This window comes from Choristoneura fumiferana, chromosome 19, assembly GCF_025370935.1.
Source record: "Choristoneura fumiferana chromosome 19, NRCan_CFum_1, whole genome shotgun sequence".
NCBI lineage: Eukaryota > Metazoa > Arthropoda > Insecta > Lepidoptera > Tortricidae > Choristoneura > Choristoneura fumiferana.
In genome coordinates, this window is record NC_133490.1 from 11,547,604 (window position 1) to 11,572,082 (window position 24,479).

A 24,479-nucleotide genomic window follows, 5' to 3' on the forward strand; every position below is an offset into this window, starting at 1 on the left:
ATTCAATTATTTAAGTATGTCTTATATGACGGTAAGTATTCACCGCTATGGAAATAACCAAATTGCAAAACTAGTCGCACTCGATACTCACGAAGGGGCCATTGTTTTCGTATGAACATTTTATGAATTTCACCTCAAGTACGTCGGTTGAATCTGTGCATTTTCTTTGCTTCGCGTTCTGCGAAAAGAGTTGTGTTATTCTAATCGATATCCTGCCTATTTCCATTCTCTGCGGTGCCAAGACACGATTGAGTGAACTAACGTTGAGTTTTGGATTACTTTGTGGCTTTGTGACTGTGATTTGCAATGAAAGTTGAAATTTTTTGACTTTCCGTCTCGCACTACCCGTGTAAATATTGCATAGAAATAATAATAATTTGTGCGTGCAGTATCCAAAGTGCCGAAATAAATAGTCGTGGCGATGTTTATGTTGATATTTGGTATTAATTAAATCAACTTTGTTAATAATTAATTGAAGAAAAACTTTCGACCGTAAATGGGTCCCAAGTAAATTTTTTGACGTTATGCACTTACAATTATTGAAATGATGGGGTTTTTCCGGACCCTTCCTTTTGACTTAATGACAAAATGACACGTCAATGTAAAATTTGGTAAGTTTCTTCAGTAGTCACGCAAACAACTCTTAAGTCAATAGTGTGAAATTACAAGTTATAATCATTAGGAAAGTTTAGGGCATTTTAGCGTGACTTTGTGTTTCATAAAGCAAGTAAAGTTTAGATTTTAGATCAATTACTTTGTTCAAATAATTCTAAATGTTAGTCAATAAACTTGTTTATTACACAAGGGCGATTGTTCTGTGTACTACCTACACTCCTTCACTTGGGCTTGACCAAGGCTATTTCAAATTATTGTCACTGCCCATTTACTATTTATGTGTTCATGCTAAGTTCTCAATTCATTCAAAATCTAAATATGTAAAAAGTGTGAAATAAAGATTGAGATCAATCAAGATTTTTTTTAAGTTTTACGAGGTTTACGTTATTATTTTGTAGTAAACAGAGAGTAGGTACGAAGGATTCTTCAAAATTTCACGGGATAAGAAAAGGGAAATTCCGGGAGACGAAGCGTGAATGTAAGCTATGTAGCTATATACTGCTCTAGTCTAGTGTAGTCGTGGAACGTTGTAGTATGTACACAATGATATTATTATTTTACAATAAAGCGTACATTTATAATTTACAATGAGCTTTCGATTAAGGGTTTTCCTTCATAGCTAGGCACTGTTCAAACCTGCAAAATAGTTCAATCTTGTACTTTAAGGTCCCGATCTGCCCTCAGCCCACGAATGAACTACAGTTCAAGCCTTCTTATTCTGAGAAAAGATGTAAGCTAATTAGAATGTTTAGGTATGACTACTCTGAAGATGATAGAAGTTAGATTTTAGTAGCACTTCAAAAATAACACAGATAATAAAAGAAGGCAGACCGCAGCCGCAAAACACTGGCTCCAACGTCACCAAACTCGCACTAACTAAAGTTCTTAATTAATTATCGGCTTCGTACAAACTTAGGTAATTAATAGGACGTGGTCCCCTAAGCTTAGATAACCTTTACGAAGTTCACGTATTAATCCGGCCAGGACACAATGAAACTTTCTGTTGAACAAAAGTTGGATACTTGTCTATTGAAGAGCGACACTCCGGAGAGTTATTTTGTTAAAACTCAAAGAACCGACAGGGTATTATACTTGTTTGTTCAACCGCTGTCCCTTGATGTAAATCTAACAACGGTTGCTCGACGAATGACAATATATTTAAATTTGACACCCCTTTTATACTTCCTAGGAAAAATCTCGCCAGCGCGATTCAGGTTGATTTAATTTCCCGTACAGCGACATCTATCGGCACATAAACTAATCAAAATACATATTACGGCTATACATTCCGCCCACCATGGACAATCGTGTCCATATAATTAGTTAAATTAAATACAATTAGTTACAACCTGATACCATAACAAATGTTAAATTATACATTCACAATTATAACCAAATTAAACGTCCCTACAAAATATTTTCGCATCTCACCAACATAGGTATAATTATTGTCACTCTATTTAAGACTAAATAATAACATAACATAAACCAATAACATTTTATCATAAAACATAACAATATTTAATTTCTCTAAAACTTACAACCATTTGCTTTATTTACCTAACTTAAAAATGCCGCCCACCGTGGCAAAACATAACATCACATTAAACAACCACATTAGTAAATACAACAAAAATTCATTAAAACATGCAGTTTCTTTCCACAAATTCGAATTGTAAAATTTTATAAATAACAACGTTTTTATTACATATTTAATTAATCGGAAGAACACAAAGTTTACATGTAGGTCTCTTAATTACAGAATTTTTGACTTTTAAAGTGACCACTCGCGTAATTCCGTCTTTACCAGGATGTTTTGCTATCACTCTGCCAAGTAACCATCGACTAGGAGGTAAATCGTCTTCCTTAACTAAGACGATTTCATCAATCTTTGGTTCCGGAGTTTGCCCTGACCACTTATATCTCTGTAGAAATTTATTAAGATATTCTTGAGACCATTTTCGCCAAAAGTCCTGAATCATTCTTTGGGTTAACTGCCATCTTCTTAAAGAACCACAATTGCGATCCATATACTCATGTTCAGGTACTGTCACAAGTGATTCACCCACCAAAAAATGACCCGGGGTTAAGACATTAATATTGTTAGGATCCATATCCATACGAGACAATGGTCTCGAATTCAGGCATGCTTCTATCTGTGATAAAACCGTAGACATTTCTTCAAACGTCAAAGTAGTAGATCCTATAACCCTCTTTAAGTGATATTTTACTGATTTCACGCCTGCTTCCCAGAGCCCACCAAAATTTGGAGCGTGAGGAGGAATGAAATGCCACGTTGTATGGTTATTCGCTAAACTATCAGCAATTTCCTGCAAAATTCTAGACTTTTCAGAACCAAATAATACCTCTAGTTCTCTTGACGCGCCCACAAAGTTAGTTCCGTTGTCAGACCATATTTCTTGACAATGACCTCTCCGTGCAACCATTCTTTTAAACGCCTGCAAGAATCCCGTTGATGTTAGATCACTGACCACTTCTATGTGTACCGCTCGAGTGGACATACACACAAATAAACAAATATATCCTTTATATGATTTGTGCCCACGCCCACTAGCTGTCCTTAAGGATATTGGACCAGCGTAATCCACTCCACAGAATTTAAAAGCTCGTGTTGGCGTAACTCTTGCTGATGGAAGTTGACCCATTAACTGAGGTTGTGTGTTTGCGTTATACCGTACACAAATAACACATTTACTGACATATCCACGAATCAAGTCTTTGACTCCAATGATCCAATATCTCGAATTTATATAATTATGCATCAATTGATTTGAACCGTGGCATGTCTTAAGATGTGCATCGGCAATAATTAAATTAGTCATAGTCGATTTTTTAGGTATCAAAACGGGGTGTTTTTTATTAAATGCCAATTGAGAGTTTTCTAATCTACCTCCAACTCTCATCAGTCCATTCTCATCAAGAAACGGATTCAATGTTTTCAATGTTGATTTCTTGGACACTGGTATACCATTTAATAAATTTTTATAATCTTGCTCAAAATTTTCTTGTTGGCACTGTTTGACACAAATGTTTAATGCCTCATGAATTTCTTGACCCGTTAAATAGTTAGTGCGTCTTCTTTCTTCTTCTGGCTTTCTTATGTTTATTAAAAAACGCCTACAATATGCCAGTACTCTAACTAATTTAGTAAGTGATGAAAATCGGTCCCATATTTTTAGATCCGTCGTAATATGATGCACTTTAACTTCCTCTAGATTGGTGACAAGTTCTCTTGGTTTCTCATATTTAATAAATTTTTGCTTCAAAAACTCAGGTCCATGAAACCATATTTCTGTGTTTTTCAAGTCACATGGTTTCACCCCCCTCGAAGCGCAATCTGCAGGATTGTGCTTAGAAGACACATGAGACCACTGGTTTGACTCCAAAGTAGTTAAAATTTCCGAAACCCGATTCGCTACAAAAGTTTGCCATTTGCTTGGGTGGTTATTTAACCAGGCTAAAACCACAGTTGAATCAGTCCATGCATGTATATTATCTTTTGCTATGTTCATGACTTGTGATACTTCCACTAACAATCTTGTCAGCATTACAGCACCACAAAGTTCCAGTCTTGGAATTGAAACTTGTTTGATGGGTGCTACCCTCGTTTTTGCAGTTACTAAACTAACAGTGATATTATCATCTTTGTCTACTATTCGAGCATAAACAACTGCTGCATACGCCATCTTGGAAGCATCACAAAATCCATGCAATTCGATTTCCGAATTTTTATTGACTATGCCCAACCATCTAGGAATATGTACTTTAGTCAACTCACTAAGCTCTTCACGGTAAGTACTCCATTCTTGTAATAATTTGCATGGCACATCTTCATCCCAACCCAAGCCAGTTAGCCAAAGCTTCTGTATCATTACCTTAGCTAAAATTATACTAGGCGCCACCCATCCTAACGGATCATATAGCCTAGAAATATCCGATATAATAGTTCTTTTCGTGGCTAGTTTCTTCATCGGCGGCAGTTTCACTGAATATTGAAAGTCATCTGAATTCCGGTTCCAGGTAAGACCTAATTTTTATTATTTCATCATGCTTTATTTTTAGTTCATCTTCAATTTCTTTTTCATTGTTCTCTAACTTCATTGCTTTAATCAACTGGTTGCTATTACTCGTCCATTTCTGTAGTTCAAATCCAGCTTTCCCTAGTAATTCATTCATTTCTTTATACACCTGTACTCCTTCATCCACTGTCATACATCCCGTCATAAGATCATCCATGTAGAAATCCTTCAATACTCTTTCAGATGCCATAGGGTAATCCCTTCCGTGATCAATGGCAACCTGTTGAAGAGCCTTGACAGCTAAATACGGAGCACAAGCGGTTCCAAATGTAACTCTCAACAACTTGTACTCTTTCAATACTTCATTTGAATTTTCCCTCCATAAAATCCTTTGAAAATCAGCATCTTCTTCTGTGACCTTTACTTGCCTATACATTTTTACAATATCCGATACCAAACAGATAGGATACATTCTCCACTTCATAACCAAATGTCTTAAATCTGGTTGTAGTTTTGGTCCAATCATTAAATCATCATTGAGTGAAATCCCATTCTTTCCTTTGCAAGAAGCATCGAACACTACCCGAACCTTGGTGGTTTCTCGATCCATTTTAACCACCGGATGATGAGGTAAGCACACTGCATTTTCATTTTTATCATTTTCAGGCACTTCCACCATATGACCAAGATGAAGATATTCATCTATGACTTCTTTATATTTAGACTGTAGCTCTGTATCCCTGTGTAACCTGTTTTCCAATGAATAAAACCTTTTTGCCGCTACTTCGTTGGAATGACCATATTTACAGCTGGGATCTTCTTCTCTAAAGGGAAGCTTTACCACATATCTACCCTCAGAATCACGTTTAGTGCTGGCAGCAAAAATGCTTTCACAGCGTTCTTCCTCCTCTGATAACAACCTCTTTTGCGATGAAGAATCAGCTTCTATCTCCCAAAAACTTTTTAGAATATTGTCTTCATTGATTTGGGAATGTAAAACCGTTATTCCCGAAAATGTTGTGTTAAATGAATCAACTATCCCAGACAATATCCATCCCAATGTTGTTGATTGAGCTAGCAGTGTTCCCTGGTTATTCTTCCTGACGCCATCCTGAATTACCCGACTATATACCTCAGCACCTAGTAAAACGTCGATTTTATTAGGTGTGTGATAATCAGGATCCGCCAATTGTATTCCTGTTATGTTTAATCCATTTAAATCCATGACCTTATTTGCTGGAAGAAAAGATGTAATCGTTTTCAGTACATAAGCTTGTACAGATATATTTATGTTTGGATGAGCCAAAGACTGTAGATGCAATATAACCATAGCTTTAGATATAAGATTATTATCCCCACCAAGACCTGAAATGTTCCCTTTGATTGGCTCCTTTTTTAGCCCTAAATATTGTGCGGTAGCTTCAGTTATAAAAGAAGCCTGCGATCCTTGATCCAATAATGCTCGAATTGCCATGTATACTCCGCTTTTGGATTTAGCATTGACAATCGCAGTTGCCAACAAAACTTGCCCAGTCCCTCTTGCAAAACAATTCGTAACAAGCGGTGGCTCTTCTGCTTCGACTGTACCTACATTGCTAACCTTAGCGCCAGAAGTGTTTGCTGGTGTAGCATCTGTAGGATGCAACAAGGTATGGTGACGACGCTTGCAAATCTTACATGAAGTCGCATTCTGGCAGAACTTGGCAGAATGATTATTGCCCAAACAGTTGAAGCATAAACCCTTCTCCTGAACAAAATTACGACGAGCGTTAACATCAAGGGCTGCATATTGTTTGCAAAATGTAATTTTGTGTAATTCCGAGCAACAGGGGCATTGAGTGTTTTGGACGGTGTGTAAAACACGAGGTTTAACCTGACTAAAGTGGTGAATCCCACTCGAGGGTTTTTTGGTCTCCACAAACTCTAAAGCTCTGAATCGGTTGGTAATAAAATCTTTGAATTCTTGGAAAGATGGCAATGTATTGGAATCTGTACCTCCAGTTGCACTCAATTCCCACTGCTTGCGAGTCTCTTGGTCTAACTTTAGAGTGAGCAAATGGATGACAATAGCATCCCATGTACTCACGTCTACACCGATGTTAGCTAAGGCACTCAAACAATCCGAGCTAGTGTCAATGAGCTCTTTCAAGAATGTTGAAGATTCTACAGCAGCATTTTTTTGACTCAAAAAGCGTTTTAAAATCATATTGCATATGAACCGTTTATTGTCGTAGCGCTGCTTTAGAAGCTCCCAACATTTTGAATAGTTTGCATTAGAAATCGGTATCTGGCGAAGTAACAATTCCGCTTCACCAGTCAGATATCCCTTTAAATAATGTAGTTTTTCAACATCTTTAATTGTACTGTTGTTATGCACCAGAGATTCAAATAAATCCTTAAAGGTTACCCACTCCGAATAATTACCCGAAAAAATTGGAATTACAATTTTCGGCAGTTTAATACAAACTTGTTTTGAAATCGCATTTTCCGACAATTGGTCTTTTGAATTTTTGGTCATAACTTCACCAATAAACATTTGTGCAGCCGTCAATAACTCCTCTTTATACTCCATGTAAATTTCGCTAGTCACGTCAAAAACTTCCTTTTCTGCGTAAATACTCGTATCGTACTCTGCCGAATACTCTTCTAATAGTCGATCGTGACCTTCACAGAACTTTTTCCAGAGTTCTTCCAACCGTTGGAGCCTTATCTCAATATAAGGTTTAGTGATCCGATCTTTTGGTGATTTTTTATAATTTTTAAAGTCTTTAGTAATTTGGTTGCACGTTTGCATTTGAATTTTAATTACCACTTCCATTTTTACCAAAGATATTAGTCCACTTTTTCAAAATTTTTCTAAGTCCCCAAAGCCAAATTTTTCTAAGTCCAAAAATAATTCTCAAAATTTTACAAGTGTTTGAGTTTTAAGGACTCTGACGAAAATCGGGCATAGGTTCCCCGTTAGAACCACTTTTCTTGCTAAATTTTACAAGTCCTAATTTCTAGCTAATTTTCTAAGTTTTTAAACTAACTATAATAAGGTTCACTTTTGCTTGAATATTCTATTGCACTGAATTTTGACTCTTCCGTCCGAAACACTAAGGTACAAAGTTAAATGGCTTGTCACTTACAGTTTTCCCGCTTCGCACGCAATACCTCGCGACACTATCCTCTGCGCGCGCACCTTCCTGCTCCCGCTCCAGCTCCAGCTCCCTCCTTCCTCGTCCCGGAAGGTAGCGGCCGCCGCTTCCTCGGGCCCCTACGTCGCCGTGTCCCGTGGCTCCGTCTGCAGGTCCGGCTTCCTCAGCCCGAACTGCCGCTTGACGGCTCCGAGAAGCGCCGCGGTCCGCTTGGTCACCTCCAAGTTACTGGAGATCCGAGTTCTGAAGGACCATGTTCAACCGCTGCCCTTGATGTAAATCAAACAACGGTTGCTCGGCGAATGACAATATATTTAAATTTGACACCCCTTTTATACTTCCTAGGAAAAATCTCGCCAGCGCGATTCAGGTTGATTTAATTTCCCGTACAGCGACATCTATCGGCACATAAACTAATCAAAATACATATTACGGCTATACACTTGTTTTCAGGTGCATAAATACAAGTCCAATAAAGTTAAATGAAGAAATGAAGGCTACATTATCGTAGAATATTTCAATTTTGAAATGTTACTCTTGCCCTCTGTTCTGATACATAAAAATGACGTTGAAAATAAATGAAAAAGTTTTGAAAAACATTTATAATAGGTTTTGAAGTATTTGTAGGGATAGGTTATGTTAGCTTTCGTTGGTATACTTAATTAAAGTAGAAGAGGTCTCAGATTGGCGCAGTTAGTATTTTGACGGTGTATGGGTGTTTTTAGGTTTTACTAATTAGGGACGAATGGCGGAAAAAAGGAAGGCCCTTGCCCAGCAGTGGGGTGCTAAAAGGCTAACAAAAAAAAGTTTTTTCAAAACTAAATTATCTACGCCTTACTACCTCCTACGCCTCCTAGATACATTAGACATTCTATTATTAGACGAATATTTTAAAAGCGTTGTTTTAACACTGTTAGATACTTACTCAAAACTTATTGAGCTGTGTCTTTCTGCTCACATGCGTTAGCTTAATGAAGCGTTGTGTTTTTTTTTTCACCATATGCATGTAAACAACATGCTACGAAAGGCTCTGTATGTAGCACGGAATGTAGTTAATTTTTGTCGCATAAAATAAAGTAAAAATGATTTTTTTTTGCTTTATCAGGTTCTCACGTCAGCCCTACGGCTTAGTTAATAAAATCATTAAGAAATTTCATGCCTGATTGCGAAAAATATGGTGTAGTATAAAGTGGTCGTTATTCATTTTTATGGCAACCACAGCTTGCGAGTAAGACTGCTTCGGAGCTGTTACGTTGGCTAGTGAGTCTCTTGCGAATTTCCCTGCAAGAAACCATGTATTGTATATATATTGTAGTATATATGTACAATTTTTAACCAATAGTCCCAAGACAGAACTCTAATTATTAAATTATTATAAAACTTGATTTTTTTAGCTTATAATTATAGTTGTCAATTTATTATTCAAAAATACAGTAAGCAATTATTACAAAAATAATTTAGTCAAATAACTCGCCCCTTGCCATGGTTGTCAATTAAATTGACTAACAAAACAAGTGACGTCACAGTTAGTGTTAACGAACAAAATGTATGGAAAATCACTTATTGGAGATTTATGAAAAGAATCAATTTATTGGTGGTGACAAGCAGCTTATTGTTACTCACAGTGATACCTCCTCCAAAAATTTATGTTCTATCGCTTTAACCATTTTTTACGCCAACAATGAAAAGCCGTAGTGGGAGCGATAAATTAATTAACAAAATAAATAGTCCCTTGTCATCGCTAGTCATCAAGAGTGAATAAAGAAAAACACGACGTTGGCGAAATTCGCCAAAAGTTAATTACTCAGGTATTCCGTAGACTAACTTAATTCGCTGGATATAGTGGAAGTTATTTTTAGAGCTATTTTAACACCTCGATTGTTCGCTACGAATAGCTGGCTCTAATGAAAGCTTATTTTTGTAAATTTGTCTTTATTGTACAAAAATGTAAAAATATCAACTTATTCAAAGTTTCAAAAATAAGTACCACAGTCTCTTATTCCGACGCAATAAGGCCGTAGTATCATATTTTTGAGTGGTTCGAATAGATACTTATTTTTGCACTTGACTGTACAGTCGAACAAATTGAATCATGACCCAGGGTGGAACCTTTTATGAATCAATTTCACTATGATTTCCTTGACAAAAGTATGAGATGTCAACATGACATTAGTAGCACAAAGGTTCACCTTGACTCGTGATTCAATTTGTTTGACTGTACATAATAGAAAACTCTGTTTAATTCCTATTTTTTAAGTTACAGAAAATGTATGATTCAGTTTCTGATTATTTTGTACGAATAAACAAGGACGGCATCACAGATATCTGTCATAGAAAACAACAAAAAGTTTAATGAGAGTAGTGCAACCTAAACAAGCTCAACTAACCTCTTATTTTAACCAGCTTTGATTTAACTTGCAACGTTCGTATGTTTATAAAATAAATAATAATAAAATAATTTATTTTAGATCACAAAAATTCATACTCGTATCATGTCATATGATTATAAAATGTGATTATTGCTATTATGATTAATTAATTAATTAAAATGTCAAGCAATTACAATTACATTAAATTCAAATTTTAAATATTAAATGAAATAAAATAAATAACATGGAATTCATATCAAAATTAAATTACATTTAGGTTTTAAGGTCATCGTTTCCGAATTTGAAAACCATTTTTCGACCACATCGTGGTATCTAACAGAGCTGAAATTTGGCATAGATACTTGCGTTTTGAAGATAATACATACAATGATCCAAACCTAACTAAAAAGTCGTTTCTGGGAAATTGCATACGTTTTTATAATAAAATTCCAAAAAATATTACAAATGTAACAGATACAAAATTCAGATCTATTGTCAAGACAACATTAATATCTAAGGCGTATTATAAAGTTAATGATTATATCATGGACAGCTCCCTTCAAATAGCGAACCTGTGTTAAAAATAAAGTTGTGTTAAATACTTGTGATGTATAGTATCATTTAATAAATTGTAAATCTGTTTAAAAAAAATACTTCGTTGTTCTTCTTGTCGGATTCTTCTAAACAAGAGGTTTTTCCGAACCGGTGGTAGATTTTTTGAGATTCATAAGTGCTTGTTATAGCCTAAATTGAATAAAGATATTTTGGCTTTGATCTGGCAGGGACATTTTTTCGGTCGGAGCGTCTCTGCAGGAGCAAACTTTTCAACGGTTTTGGAATCGAATTATAAAATGCACATTCAGCAAAAAATTGTATATTAATAAAAAAAACAACAGTAAAACTTATCTTAATCGGTTGTTTGCTGCATTCCAGATAAACACGAAACATGATAAAGATTCAAGTTAGTATAGATTTATTTTAAAGGGTAGCACCACTTTTAAACATTTGCTCTGATTTCAGGCCAAAATTAAACAAAAAAGAACAAAGGTTATCTATCAATCGTCTGCTGAACTCAATAATGTGAAGAAACTTACGCACAAACTTTGTTTCTGAGCTTTGTCTAACTTTTACTTTAGTTCACTAAACTGCTATTACTGCTAAAACTTATTTTAATTTTAGAAACATGATAATTAACGTGGGCGCAACTCTGCATTGCAAACCGAACTAAGGTACTAACTTCAATATGACACACAAACGCAACATCAAACCCAGCAGTTGAGAGGTGACTTCAAATGGACGTAATTAAACATTTAATATAAATGTAAGCCTTACGAAGTTAAAAGGACAGTTTTAATTTGAAATCACAAATTATTTATGTTCTTTCAAAAGGATACTCTTCAATCGTTTTTTACTTTAAAATACGACCCTATTAATGTGAATATAGCTTTAGAACGACTGCACCTAAGTATTTTCTTATTACTTTATAGGTAATGTTATGATTGTCAAGTGCGTGGTTGGTACGAAAGAATTTTTTTGAAAAATTTATACAGTAAAGTGAAAATTTTGGGTGTAAAAACCTTAATTTAAGAAAAAAAGAGATCTTTGTTGTTACAATATTTATTTCAATTTCTTCTTATTAACGATACACCCGAAACAAATAATTTGTTTTTAATTAAATTGTCGTGCTGTAAAGGGGCTAGTTGATCTAATTTTCTTAAATAGTATGTATTGTGTACATTATATATATATGCATGTATACGTCGAAGCGAACGATGGTCAGCTAGCCAAACTATAAAATAAAGAACTTTTCGTTTCTAGATTAACGTGATACCGCAAGAAAAGGATTGTAATATTTTTGGCTTCTTCAAATAAGCGGCACGGCGCAAATTACTCACGAAAGTAAATTTAATCACAGCATCGAGGCCGTTGTTTAAAATTAATTAAAACCTGTGCTAATTAATGACTCTCTACGGTTTTCAAATATTGCCAGCTTCGTGATAAATCTTTAATAAAGCTGGTAGTTATAATGCGACGAATATTTATGAAGCAAAAACATGGTTAACTCACAAACTTTTTGCAGGTGGTAGGACCTTGCAAGGTCCGCCTGGATTGCTACTACCATCTTGCTTGCTAATCCTGCCATGAAGCAGCAGCATGCTTGTACTGTTGCGTTTCGGCGTGGAGAGTAAGAAAGCCGGTGATATTACTGGCACTTGAGGTATCCCATCTTAGGCCTCTAGGTTGGCACTTGGCAACGCATCTGCAAGCCCCTGGTGTTCCAGATGTCTATGGGCGGTGGTGGTGGTAAGAGATTACCATCAGGAGACCCACTTGCTCGTTTTCCATCCAGTCGAATAAAACAATAAAAAACTTATCGTAGCTGCCTGCCTACCTGCGGCTGATATGGCTTCTGGCTGAGTTTTTTTTTTTATTAAATCTCTTTATTGTTATAAAAGAAAAGAAAATTACAAATATCACTTAATTATTCAGTTTATAGTCTTTATTCTTTAAAATGTTATTAAGGGTGGTTTTATAAGGGGTGGGGAAGGGTGGTGAAGGAGGATAGAGGCGACGAGCGGTGGCTCAAGATAGGTTGGTCAGTCGCGTTTTTAGGTATTTTCTTCGTATTACTAAATTAAAACCACACGTAAATTTTAAATTGAATCGAAAAACACAGAGATGCGCATCAGGGTTTGCACCCACGATCCTCTGCTTGAGAGGCCATAGATCAAACCGCTACCGGCCACCACGGCTCTCAAGTGAGATAAGTGAGATAGAAATACTTATATACTACAGCTCCCGCCATTCAATTTAAATCTTGGCTTTAATCCCATTCATATTAATTTTTGGCAACGTAATATGAAGCGGAATATTGCGAAATGCGTACTCGAATCTTGAAAATAAATTTCAGCTCAACATTTCTGTTATAATGAAACCGCATTTGACGTCCATCAAAAACGCGTTAAATGATTATTTTGTGGTGTTTAAACCGATTCAGCAACGACCGATTTATAGCGGCGATTGTACATACACTAAACATTTCCGCTTTATGCCTCTGTATTTAAATTTAAGCTACCTCTGGCTATAGGAATTTGTCCCACCGCCAGCATCGAAGCGATAAGCTATCGACTATTTTCTCGCTCAAATTCAAATTCAAAACATTTATTCAGTAAGTAGGCCGCAACGGGCACTTTTATACGTCATTTTTTAAAATACCAGCGCTTTCGGAAAGACTATCATTGCCAAGAAGAATGCACCGCAAGCACCTTGTCAGAAAGTTTTTTTTTTCAAAATAAAATAATTACAAATAAAATACTTAAAAACTAGAGTATAAAATTAAACTCTGCCAGCGAGAACTCTTTTTCCACTAAGTTTGGCATAACGACTAGATCTATCAAAAATAAATAAGGCTTTGTAACTAACAAACTATAGATAATAATCTGAATTAAATGACAATTATTTATTATCCTACTAATATTATAAATGTGAAAGTTTTGTGAGTGAGTGAGTGAGTATGTTTGTTTTTTTTTCACGCTTAAACGGCTGGACGGATTTGGATGAAATTTGGCGGAAAGTTATTTTATAACCTGGATTAAAACATAGGATACTTTTTATCCCGATATTCCCACGGGATAGGGATAAATCTCGAAATAACAACCGCTAGGCTTAGAGTCATGAAATTTGGTATGTAGGTAGTTGGACGTCTGGAATAAAACATAGGTGACTTTTTGACCCGATATTCTCACGGGATACCTAGGGATAAAATCTTGAAATAACAACCGCTGGACTTAGAGCCATGAAATTTAGTGTGTAGGTAGCTGGACCTCTGGAATAACACATAGGCTACTTTTTATTCCGATATTCCCACGGGATAAGGATAAAATCTCGAAATAATAACCGCTGGGCTTATAGTCATGAAATTTGGTACGTAGGTAACTGGACATCTGGAATAACACTTAAGTGACTTTTTGACCCGATATTCCTACGGGATAACTAGGGATAAAGTCTCGAAATAACAACCACTGGGCTTAGAGCCATGAAATTTTGCATGTAGGTAGCTGGACCTCTGGAATAACACATACGCTACTTTTTATCCCGATATTTCCACGGGATAGTTTTGTAACTAAGGGACCCCATACATCCGTGTATTATTGTTATTATTATTTTGTAATTTTTTCTTTAATTGTATACTTACTGTAGTTTTTAAGTATTTTATTTGTACTTATTTATTTTGAAAAAATGACTTTCTGCCAAGCTTCTTGCGGCGCATTCTTGTTGGCAATGATGGTCTTTCCGAAAGTGCTGGTATTTAAAAAAAATGACGTGTAAAAGTGCCCATTGCGGCCTATTTACTGAATAAATGATATGAATTTTAATTTGGATAGGGAAATTTTTTGAAATTTTAGCACTGGGTTTAGTCTTGAATTTTGTACAGTTATTCACAACACAACCTCAATGAAGACCACGATATAAATTTTGGAAATTTCCAGGGGTATTTTGTAAAATCCCGAAAATTTCAATTGCAACTACCAGACCGAATAGTTTACGCGTGCGAAGCCGCGGGTAAAAGCTAGTTTGAAATAAACAAAGAAAATGTAGTCCACCTATACTTTGTTTTTTAGGGTTCCGGAGCCAAAATGGCAAAAACGGAACCCTTATAGTTTCGCCGTCTGTCTGTCTGTCTGTCCGTCCGTCCGCGGCTTTGCTCAGGGACTATCAATGCCAGAAAGCTGTAATTTTGTACGGATATGTATGTAAACTATGCCGACAAAATGGTACAATAAAGAATTAAAAAAAAAAATTTTTTAGGGTACCTCCCATAGATGTAAAGTGGGGGTGGTTTTTTTTCATAGGTACATGGGGTGGGGTATCGTTGGATTGGTCTTTTAAAGGTTAGTAAACTTACGTCCTCGTTGACAACTACGGCCGAAAGCACCAATCATAGATGATACTGTAAAATAAAAGATATTTTCAGTATTTTATATTGGTATTTATAATAAGATGCCGGAACAAAAACAAGATCAAGTGTGGATATTATGAAAAATTAACAACCGCCAACAACCAACAACCGATTGGCATGTAAAAATATATACCAAAATGTACAAAAAATGTTTTTTTTTTCAAAAATATACAAAAATAACAATTAACTTAATTCTATATTTACAAAACATATATTTACAAATATCACACAGACCGCTACTAGATATTGGGCAGGGTGCCCATAAGGCTGGCTGCGTGTCGTCGTTGCATGGCAGCCAATACATTGACCGAGGAAAGAGCCAGCCATATGGACACCTGTAGAACGGACTTCCGAATTTCAACAAAAGATTTAAGCATTATATTACCCAGCAATAACTGAGCACGAAACACTAATTTTGTATTACCGTAAAACGGGGTAAGTAGGAATTGCGGGGAGAGTAGGGCAGCGTATTCAGAATTTCTTTTTTCAGTAACTACGTTAATTTTCGGGCTCAGGTTGCTCTAAAAGTAATTTTATTATATTTATAGATACATTTTTTGTTCAAATTCACTGTCAAAGTTAATGCTCGAAAGCGGCGAATTTTTTTTTGAGCATGAAACACTAACTTTGTATTACGTCCTAAATTTCACCCTGTATAAAGGCATTGAATTTTGCTTGGGTGTTCATAAAACATTTTTTTTTTTTTTACATAAAACTGACTGTGATAGACCGCTATCTCACCTGATGAGTGCACGCAAATGAAGACCACGGTGTTATTAATAAAATCGCGGAATTTGAGTTCGAATACCTACATGTAGATGAAAATCTCTTGTTTATAATATTTGTACGCGGCAAAAAGTGGTAAACTTTCAAATGTTGGCATAACACCTGTTAACCATGTAACCTACTTTTTGAACAAATAAATCATTGACTTTGACTTTGACTTAGAATGCCGAATCTTATAATTAAAAACTTACTTCTGATGTAAATTTCGATCATATAATTCTTGTTCCACTGATTGATGTCTCCTGCGAAAAACATTTTATTTTAAAACGGTTCTGGCGGAAAATCAGCGCTGCTGGCGTGACCGTTTCGGTTTTGAGGGGACACACAAAATTGTGTATTAAGTAAGTATGTTACTATTTTTTATGTGTTATCATGTATATATTATTTGGTTTATTTGTGTGTAATTGTGTAAATTTTATTGTATTCGTGTGTCTTCTGTATTAGTAAATAAATGTGTTCTTTTCTATCTTTCTTAAAAAGAGGCAAAACTAAATTTAAAAAAGATCTAAAACAATTCTACAGAACTTTTAATAATAAATGACAGAATAAAATTATGTTTAACAAAAATTATGACAAACAGATTATGGCTTGCAAAAATTATGCGAATAAATACGCATCCGTAACACCTATTAGGAGTAAGAATGGCGATAATTTAAGCCAAATCCTCAATAAGTTTTGTAGGTTTTAGGTACACGAAAGAGTCATTATTTTATATACTTAATATTGATTTACTTACTATCAGCTAGATCACAGAGTTCTCTGATCCAAAGCACAATAAGTTTCTGAGCGTCTGAAAAAAACAAAATTCCTTTATCTTATCTTACTTCTAACATATACAATTCTCGGGGTTAAAATGTTAGTGACCAAACTCCTTCGAAACGGCTTGACCGATTATTATATATTTTTTTGTGTATATTCGGTAGGTCTGAGAATAGGACGTACACTATTTTGTATTTTTCATACTTCTACGCGAACGGAATCGCGCGCAACAGCTAGAAATATTATAAATGTCGTATGTGGTGTATATAGGGGCGTATATTTTTTTTTTTTTTTTTTTTTGACTGGATGGCAAACGAGCAAATGGGTCTCCTGATGGTAAGAGATCACCACCGCCCATAAACATCTGCAACACCAGGGGTATTGCAGACGCGTTGCCAACCTAGAGGCCTAAGATGGGATACCTCACGTGCCAGTAATTTCACCGGCTGTCTTACTCTCCACGCCGAAACACAACAGTGCAAGCATTGCTGCTTCACGGCAGGATTAGCGAGCAAGATGGTGGTAGCAATCCGGGCGGACCTTGCACAAGGTCCTACCACCTGCAAATATTTTGCATGACAAATTAGTTAGTATAATACTGGGTTTGCATAGGTATTTAAATGTAAACAAAACAACGTCAATATAATTGGTGACTTAAAATTCCCCCATTAAAATATCTAAACATTTACATTTCTGTATGATAATATAAGTTAAATGTTTAAAATCCCTTTTCCTTTCCCAACTGTTTAATATTTCTGAAACTGTAAATATATCAGGATTTTTATAAAACTAACCTAACCTAACCTAAAAGGTTCTACCTGCACGATGGTCCTGAAATAAATCCTGAAATGTTTACAGTTTTACAGTTTGCGAAATGAAACCGGTTGCTAAACGTTACGTCGCGAAAAGGCAGCACCCGGGGATACATAGGTGTTTGTATACTTTACTCACAAGGGAGACTGTCAACGCCTCGTCCTCTAGTGGCGTTCTTGATGAGTTTATCAGCCTTGAGTCCAGCGTGACGGATGCCATACGAGTCCAGAATGAGGCTGGGGTGCTTGTATCCCTTGCGGAACAGCTTCCATCCCCATTTACTGCCGTAGTTGGGATGGCAGATGAAGTAGTTGTCGGATGCGGAACCATATCCTATGAAAGAAAACTATGTGATAAAAGTCATACTGAAAGTATAGGTAGGTACCATCAGCCTAATAAGACAAGTGGTCTATCAATTTTTAAACAAGTTCCTAACATATGAATATGACGCTAAAGTCGAACTTTCAAGTTGAGAGACACGTCTATTGGCACAATTGTTTTTTACAAGCTTTTATTTACTTTCACCTGTCCAGTTGTCTGTCTGTCAGCTGTAATCAAACCTTGCAAGTTTGACCAACTTCCAGTAGTCAGATTGACTTGAAATTTGGAATACTTATGTAAATTGCGTGACAATACTTACAATAATCTATAGTAGTGACATCCTGCAGGACCATGGTAGTCCGGCCAGGATCGTCACCGCAGGACGGAACTCATCAACGGTTAATGGCATTGACTTGAAATTTGATATGCAAATGTAGTGTTGGATGTACAAGTACAGTCAAAAAAAAGTCAGTCAAAAAAAGCTTGTGTTATGAATTAAAATTTTATGGTTAGGTTATTTGACATGATTAACAACTTTAGGGCGATAGACCACATATTTGGCTGATGGTACCTAAGTTTTTTTTTCAGGGACTGCGACTGAGTGCAGAGAAGAGGCAGAAAGGGAAGAGAGGGAGAGGCATTTATTTACACATTATCGCGTTCGTAGATCAAGAGTGTACCAAAAGGGTTACGAGGTATCCCCAAACATGTCGCAGTGTGTGTGTGTGTGTGTGTGTGTGTGTGTGTGCATTTACATATATACATGTCGAATTAAATTCAATTTCAGAGGTGAGTCCACGGGTTTATTTAATTAAATATGAGTGAGTTTCATTGTATTTTATGTTTATTTATTTTATTTTATTTATTTGGAGCATCAACAGCAATACATACATTATAATAGGACTTAGGTCTGTACTAAACAGAAAGCCAGACAGACACACACACACACACAGACAGATGTGTGGACAGATGTCAGTCCACAGAATAAAATATTCAAATTAACTTAAGCAAAGGAGGGGTCAGTAGTTTGCTAATTTGCCGACAAGGGGTTGAAGGGCTGTACGTAATACTTAAATCTTTCTTACCTGGTCTTCTGTCTCCAGATTTGGCTCCAAAGAAGCTAGGTGATCCAGCATACAGACCAGAATTCTGTTCATGCCGATGACCACTAAAATGTTTAAGATGAAATATATTTTAAAGAACAATGTAACGTTAGATGGCAGAGATAAAACATATTTATTACTAGATGGCAATCAAGTTTATTATTATTATTAATCTGTGATTTTAATTATCTTGAAAACTGATATAAAACATGCATTAACAAAACTCTGAAATTGTCTATGAATTTTGTTCATTTCATGTTTTCCACTCGATTATTGTTGTTTACAATACAATACAAATAATCTTTATTGTACACCAGAAATAGTAAGCGATACAGAAAACAGGTACACAGAGAAAATTACAAGGTAAGCAATACGCGGCCTACCTTACCTTTTACGGCGGTTTACCTTTTTATTTGCGCTTGTCATAGTTTGTACAAAAGTTTATATAAAAAACTCTAATTCTGTTTTTTTTTTTGAAATATAATAATAATATGAAGACAAAGAAACTTACTAAGAAACTTAACTAAATATATATCTATCATCATCATCATAAAGCCTATATACGTCCACTGCTGGACAGGCCTCCTCTCAGAACAAGAGGGCTGGTATAGTTCCCACGCAGCCAGTGCGGATGGGAACTTCACACGCACCATGAATTGCTTTCGCAGGTTTGTGCAGGTTTCTCACGATGTTTCCTACCGCATAGCTCGTGGTAAATTTCAAATGTAATTCCGCAATGAATTTCGAAAAACTCAGAGGTGCGAGCGGGGTTTGAACCACGACCCTCTGCTTGAGAGGCGATAGGTCAAACCATTAGACCACGGCGATATATATATATATATTATATATATCTATATGTTAACTATAAAAATAAAAATTATAAAACCCGTATTCTGTATTTTATTTCAAGTAAAAAAAGTACTATGTAACGTAGTGGAGGTGAAATGTTCGAAGGTAGTTCATAAACTTTATTTATGTGTTGATTAAAATAAGAAATGTATACTCACAATTGCTAAACAGCTGTCCAACTGTAAAAAAACAGAGTGTTATTAATAAACATAGTAAACAATTCGTCACTAACTGAATATCATTAAACATACTTAGTTATACCTAATTTTTCACCACTCCTTATAGGAAAAGAGAGGATTCAACATTTTCGATAAACGTATACTTAGTTTAATATTTAGTGTGTGTTGTGTGTTTTGTTTTTGTTTATTATATATTACTATTTTTTTATTTATTTGTAGTAATTAGTTTTGTATTTTGGTTTATTGCTATTATATTTTTTAGGAAATTTTGTCGCCTTCCGTGAGTAAAGCGGTCACGCGGAAGACCAGCGTTGCCTACCGGCCAAACACTATGCTGAGCTGGGACCCTTCGCGAGTTGCATATTGTTGTATTTCGTTATTATTTTTGTGCGTTAGCGAATAAATATTTCTATTTCTATTTCTATAATATTAAAGTTTTCTCATTTTTATTCATAATAAAGACGTAAACGGGATTATTACCTACACTCGCGATAATTATAACTCGTGTGTTTAGCGTACTAACGTGCCAAAGGAAAAATTGCGGAATTTTTCATATAGGAAAGGCTATACCCGTGTAAGGGAACAAAATATGCCCCTGACGTTATTAGCCTATGGTATTGGTTATAATGCTAGTTATTAATCTGCCAAGTTTACTCATATTATTGACAGTGTTCCTCTCAATGTCACTTGAAAGTTTTTTTACTTTTCTAAGTATTTCGAAAACTACTGGTCTGTTTCTTTGTGATTAACGTATGTTGTTAATGGCATGAAGAGGAATAAATTCGCAAAACAAACGTCTCTAGTTCAACATTAACTTGGTCATTTTGAATGTCAAATATTTCAAACTTTTTTTTGACACTTGTAAGTGATGTGACATCTCTTTCCGTACAAATATATATTGGTTTAAAGTTTATTAAGCAGAGCACACGAAAAATTATCACTTCGGAGCCACTTTTAGCAATTTTAGGTTTAAGTTTGTCAAAAACGGTAGGTACAATAGTGACAAGTTGCTAGCCTGTCGCCTACGGTATACCTTAACCTATATCCTCAGTCGCCTCTTACGACATCCACGGAAGGGGTACGTATTATAATGTATAAATTTAAAATACATATCGGTTGAAATACATACAGTTGAAATACCGAAAATTGAAAAATATAATGCATCAAAATATATAAAGTTATTTGACATAAGTTCTAAACGCACAAGCTTGAAATACATAGTGGTCAAAATATATAATGCTTACAACGCATAATGGTTCTTAGTCATTTGGCACAAAATGCATATTTTTATAATGTATACGTTCAAAATGTATACAGTACGTTTTCTGGTTGAAATACATACTAGACACTGAATTTTCACAAAGAAAAATGCATATATTACATACTGGCAACGGAAGAAATGAAGAGGTGTAATTCTAACCCGACACCAGACGGGTATTAGAGTAATTGTGATTATTAAGTACTTACGTCCTGGGATGATTACGTCTACGAAGATACCAACCGCCCTTCCAACTGTAACATAAGGATAAATTATGGAATATTATTAACTGCACATCAAATAAATAATTGCCTATCAATTTATTCTTATCATTTATATACCTCTGTACATCAATTAAATTATTTCAATACAAATAAACAAAATGTTTAGCAAAACTACCTAGTAGGTACTGCAGATAATTCTAAAATATACATCAATACAAACTATACAAAAACACTACAATCACATCAATAAAATACTGACTCCACAGCAAATTAACTAGAGCGTGCGTAGATGATACTCATTCTCATAGCAAAATAACTTTTACTGTCAATTTGGCACCGGAAAATTAGGTACGACGACGAGCGGAGCGAGGAGGAGCGTTAGGTACAATTGCGACCACAATGCGCGAGCCAAGCGAGCAAAGCGAGCGCGCCTCGGCGGCCGGCGAAGCGCCAGAACCTTATTTATTTAGGAAATAATTTGGTCCCTACTAGTGCTGGTTATGTAAAAATTATGTACATGCTGAAAATAAATTAATAGGTAATTATATATTTGATGTGAAAAAAATGAGGGGGACCTCAAATAGCTTCCTGAGAATGATAGAAGACAGGTGGGATTCGGATATTCTCCGCCGATATACCGACCTTCGTGTATGTAGGAAATAAGTAGTAGTTTTAGGTACCGTTTTTATTATAAGCATACATACTAATGTAGTTTTATAAGTGCTTTGTTACTAACAATTCTATGGATCTCTGTAATCTGCAAATAAATCATTTTTTTTATTTATTAAAAATAGAAGCTATAATTTAAAAAAAAAGAGTTCTAATGTATGGTGTGCGTTAGTGATTATTAGCTGTGCAATAATAAAAACCGGCCAAGAGCGTATCGGACACGCCCAAGATAGGGTTCCGTAGCCATTACGAAAAAAAAACAAGTAATATTATGTGTGTTATAACACAATTAAATAAAACACTTTCACGGCACTTACGTCCTTTTGTTGAGAAGCGTAGTTTTTCGGCAATAACTCAAAAACGGTATATCCGATCATGTTGAAACCAATTTTCGTTTAAAGTATTTATTAAGCGTTACCTTTCCATATATTTTGCATATTTTTTGGTCAAGGTTTACAAGATAGAGGGAGGGGACACAATTTTTGCTACTTTGGGAGCGATTATTTCCGGAAATCTTCACTTAATCAAAAAAGTTTTTGAGAAACCTTGCTATGTTTTCAAAAGAGCTGTCGAACAATGTGCCACACGTTGATGCGAGTTAAAAAAAAAACAATTTCCGTTACGTGTATGGAGTGCAATATAAATATATATTTTTGTAATTTAACTACAAACCTAAATAGTGGCTTTGACAAGACCTCTGTACTTGAAATTTCATTATTATACATCTTATTTCAATTTCACTATTACGAATATAATCTGCAGTTTATTACGTAATATTTTGAGTGAAGTATTTTACTGTGCAATCAGTAATTTTGATGTGAATTCGGAATTTTTTTGGATAAAAAAAGATCTTTTTTTGATGTGCGTTTAAATACCTACTACCCATAACATATTAATTATAATTACACAGTTAGTGTGTGGTTTTGGTTACGATTGGGTCCACGTTCAGTATCCGTAGCCATTTCGAAAAAATTAAATATTCTTTTTTAAGGATTTCGTATTTTATACGGAATCTTCCAAGTTTAGGTATATTTTATACCTTAGGCTGCTATTTAATAGTAAAACTACTAATAATTCTCAAGCAAACTTAGCCGTTATAGTTTTCCTTGAAAGTTTGATATACTTACTACCATTTTGATTTTTTTTTTCATTTTTTCACCCACCGGTTTAGATTTTAGAGGGTTAGGGGGACGCTCGATTTTAATGAAAATGTTCACTTTAAAGTTGAATATTTTGCAAACTTATCACTGAATGGAAAAATCATTTAGTAACCCCCTAATGGTTTTAAGAGACCTATCCAACAATATCCCACGCTATAAGATTGGATGAGAAAAAATACGAATGTGTACGAAATATCAGGTCGGTATTTCCATGACCGTATTGTGTGGCCAAAAAGCCGTGGTGGCCTAGTGGTTTGACCTATCGCCTCTCAAAGAGAGGGTCGTGGGTTCAAACCCCGGCTCGCACCTCTGAGTTTTTCGAAATTCATGTACGGAATTACATTTGAAATTTACCACGAGCTTTGCGGTGAAGGGGAAACATCGTGAGGAAACCTGCACAAACCTGCGAAGCAATTCAATGGTGCGTGTGAAGTTCCCAATCCGCACTGGGCCCGCGTGGGAACTATGGCCCAAGCCCTCTTGTTCTGAGAGGAGGCCTGTGCCCAGCAGTGGGACGTTATTATATAGGCTGGGATGATGATGATGATGATGATTGTGTGGCCGGTAAATAGTGCCACCCAATTTTGCGACACCTTGCATATTAATGTATTAAAACAATTGTATTAATATGTATTTGTAAATGTATACTTACGTTCGATGATGACGTTTATTGAGCCGTCGAAGCTTCCAGGAAGTTCTAGAAAAAAAAGAGTTATTAAGCATAGGTGCGTTATACAAAAGACATAAAATAAGTTCCTAGAGGAAGGACTACGAACACAAAAGATTAGAAATGCGAAAGTTTGTGTGTGTGTAAATGTCTGTGTGTGAAAGAAAGAAAGAAAGTGTTTGTTATCCTTCACGCTAAAACGGCTGGACGGATTTGGATGAAATTGTGTATTTAGGTAGCAGGACATCTGGAATAACACATAGGCTACTTTTTATCCCGATATTCCCACTGGATTCCAGCACATGCATACGAAATTTTTAAATAATAAAAAATATGTAATAAAAGAATTGCTAGTTTAAAAATATAATATAAAACAACACACAAACACCCAAACGGAATGTCAGTATGGCCGCGTCCGCTCGTCCGCTCTGCGCGCTTGACAACAAATGCAACGTTGATAAAAGTGAATATTAAACTTACTGTATCCCGCAACAGCACGAAGAATATCGAAAGCGTTGCTGGCGCGGTCACAACGTACACCACGGGTCAAATATCCTGAAAAAAAAA

The 24,479-nt window shown here is 35.6% G+C and overlaps 3 protein-coding genes across 24 annotated transcripts in view; all 3 read right to left on the reverse strand.

The window, feature by feature from the left end:
- The window catches only part of LOC141438818 (muscle calcium channel subunit alpha-1-like), a 187,827-nt gene that overhangs the window by 134,084 nt on the left and 29,264 nt on the right, over window positions 1-24,479 (reverse strand). The window lies entirely within an intron of this gene.
- On the reverse strand, window positions 4,636-7,126 carry LOC141438626 (uncharacterized). The gene has a single exon (XM_074102490.1). It carries the CDS (start codon window positions 6,859-6,861, stop codon window positions 4,636-4,638), a length of 2,226 nt encoding a protein of 741 aa, XP_073958591.1. The 5' UTR covers window positions 6,862-7,126.
- Window positions 15,037-19,332, reverse strand: LOC141438627 (uncharacterized). Its single transcript, XM_074102491.1, has 6 exons — window positions 19,295-19,332; window positions 18,889-18,971; window positions 17,621-17,815; window positions 16,647-16,700; window positions 16,102-16,152; window positions 15,037-15,115 (listed from the first exon to the last, which is right to left on the reverse strand). Exons 1-6 carry the CDS (start codon window positions 19,330-19,332, stop codon window positions 15,051-15,053), a joined length of 486 nt encoding a protein of 161 aa, XP_073958592.1. The 3' UTR covers window positions 15,037-15,050.